This window comes from Bison bison, unplaced genomic scaffold (assembly GCF_000754665.1).
Source record: "Bison bison bison isolate TAMUID 2011002044 unplaced genomic scaffold, Bison_UMD1.0 scf7180017864371, whole genome shotgun sequence".
Lineage (NCBI taxonomy): Eukaryota > Metazoa > Chordata > Mammalia > Artiodactyla > Bovidae > Bison > Bison bison.
The window spans coordinates 6,661,676-6,663,241 of record NW_011494943.1 but is presented as its reverse complement, the minus strand read 5'-3'; the positions used below and the strand labels follow the sequence as shown (position 1 = coordinate 6,663,241).

Sequence of the window (1,566 nt, the reverse complement as noted above, 5' to 3'; positions counted from 1 at the left end):
CTCCATGTCAGTCTGTGGGCCAAGGGACCCTCCTCTGTGGGACCTGGAGACCCCGATTCCTGCCAGTGCTTTCCTGGGACCCCTGCTGCCCTGGGGGTGTTCCTGCTCTTTCTGGAATTCGGGGTTGGGACTTCAGAGCTGCCATGCCCACTGCATGTTCCATATCCCATCTCAGGGGGAAGTCCTAGCCCAGTGGGGATGCTGTGCTTAATTCTGGGGTCTGGAAAGGGCTCCACAGTCAGAAGGCTGCATTTCTGGTGCATGAAACCCCATCATGAGCCATTTATACATCTGAGTTGAAGAACACTCTCTTCCTCAAGCCTTCTAGAAGGCAAACACTCCTGGGCATGTTAGCTCAGCAATCTTGGTTTGACATAATTTATCTATTGGGCTCTGCTTCTGCTGATCCTCAGATAGACGGCACCAGCTCACGGGGCACCTGTGTGGCAGGGGGGGGGGGGGCACAGTCAACAGTCACCGCTCCGCCCCGCCCCCCCACGCTCACACCTGGAACCTGTGAGGCTCATTATACTTGTAAAGTACAACATGTACATCATCTCATTCAATCCTGACAACATTCCTAAGAACTGTCCCCATAGTGGGAGCTTAATAACGTCCTCCAAGTGCAGGCTCTTCCTGAACCTCGGGATTTTGCTCAGGGCTTGTCCTGACCTTTGAAGTCACAGATCTTGGCTGTGTCAGCTGCCTGGGAGCCCGCATTCTACTCCTGTGCTCGTGGATAAGTAGATGGGGGAGGCACTGGCCGCGGCCCCGTCACGAGCAGCTGGAGCATTTGAATTCTGCTGCCCTCCAGCTGCCCTTGGCCTGAGGCGACCCTGGCCCCGTCTAACCTCCCTGGACCTGTGCCAGCCCCCCTGCCTCTGAGGCTCTGAGTCTCCTGGAGGCCAGGGAGATATGAGCAGTCTGAGCTGTCGGCCCCTCCCTTGGCCCTGCTCCAGACACTCAGGTTAGGGAGGCCCATGCTCCCCAAACCCCCATCCCCCAGACTCAGAGCCACGTGTAGGGTCACGGGCGGGTGAGCAGGCAAAGTGGTGTGTAACCTGGTCTCTGTGCCAAGCACCAACTACAGTGCCGACCACCCCTCCCACCACCTCCACCGTCAACACAAAAGATAATATTCGCTTCTCAGCTGCGACCGGCCACCACTCCAATGACAGGTAAGCCAGCTCCGAGGCTGCCATTCCTCATGGACCATGGGGCCCAAACTCCGCGGAAGGGGGCACCCTTTGTAGTCCCAGGTCCCAGCCAGAGCTTGTCTCTGCACTCTTGGGCTCAAGGATGCTAGCACCCCCTCTCACTTGCTCTCACAGCTCAGGAGGCCAGAAATGAAACCAAGGTGTGGGCAGGTTGGCTCCTTCTTGGGACTCTAAAGTAGAGTCTGTCCCAGGCCAGTCTCCTCACTTTTGGAGGCTGCCGGTAAGCTGAGCATTCCTTGGCTTGTGGCAGCATCACGCCAACCTTGGCCTCTGATATCACATGGCCTTCTCCCTGTGTGTCTGTGTGCCCCAATTTCCGCCCCCCCCCCTTTTTAAATTTTTTTCTTTT

General features: G+C 57.0%; 2 protein-coding genes across 7 annotated transcripts in view; one reads left to right on the top strand and one right to left on the bottom strand.

Moving 5' to 3' along the window:
- The window catches only part of LOC105000323 (CMRF35-like molecule 1), a 134,608-nt gene that overhangs the window by 33,707 nt on the left and 99,335 nt on the right, over positions 1 to 1,566 (top strand). For 3 of the 6 annotated variants that reach the window (XM_010856126.1, XM_010856122.1, XM_010856123.1), the window contains exon 4: positions 1,079 to 1,178. The exons of 1 other annotated variant lie outside the window; for it this stretch is intronic. In XM_010856126.1, the coding sequence (XP_010854428.1) occupies positions 1,079 to 1,178 (100 nt within the window). The remainder of the gene's footprint in view (positions 1 to 1,078; positions 1,179 to 1,566) is intronic. 2 more of the 6 variants (XM_010856124.1, XM_010856125.1) reach the window with 2 other exon arrangements.
- Positions 1 to 1,566, bottom strand: part of RAB37 (RAB37, member RAS oncogene family) — a 68,523-nt gene that overhangs the window by 40,068 nt on the left and 26,889 nt on the right. The gene's annotated exons all lie outside the window — the stretch shown is intronic.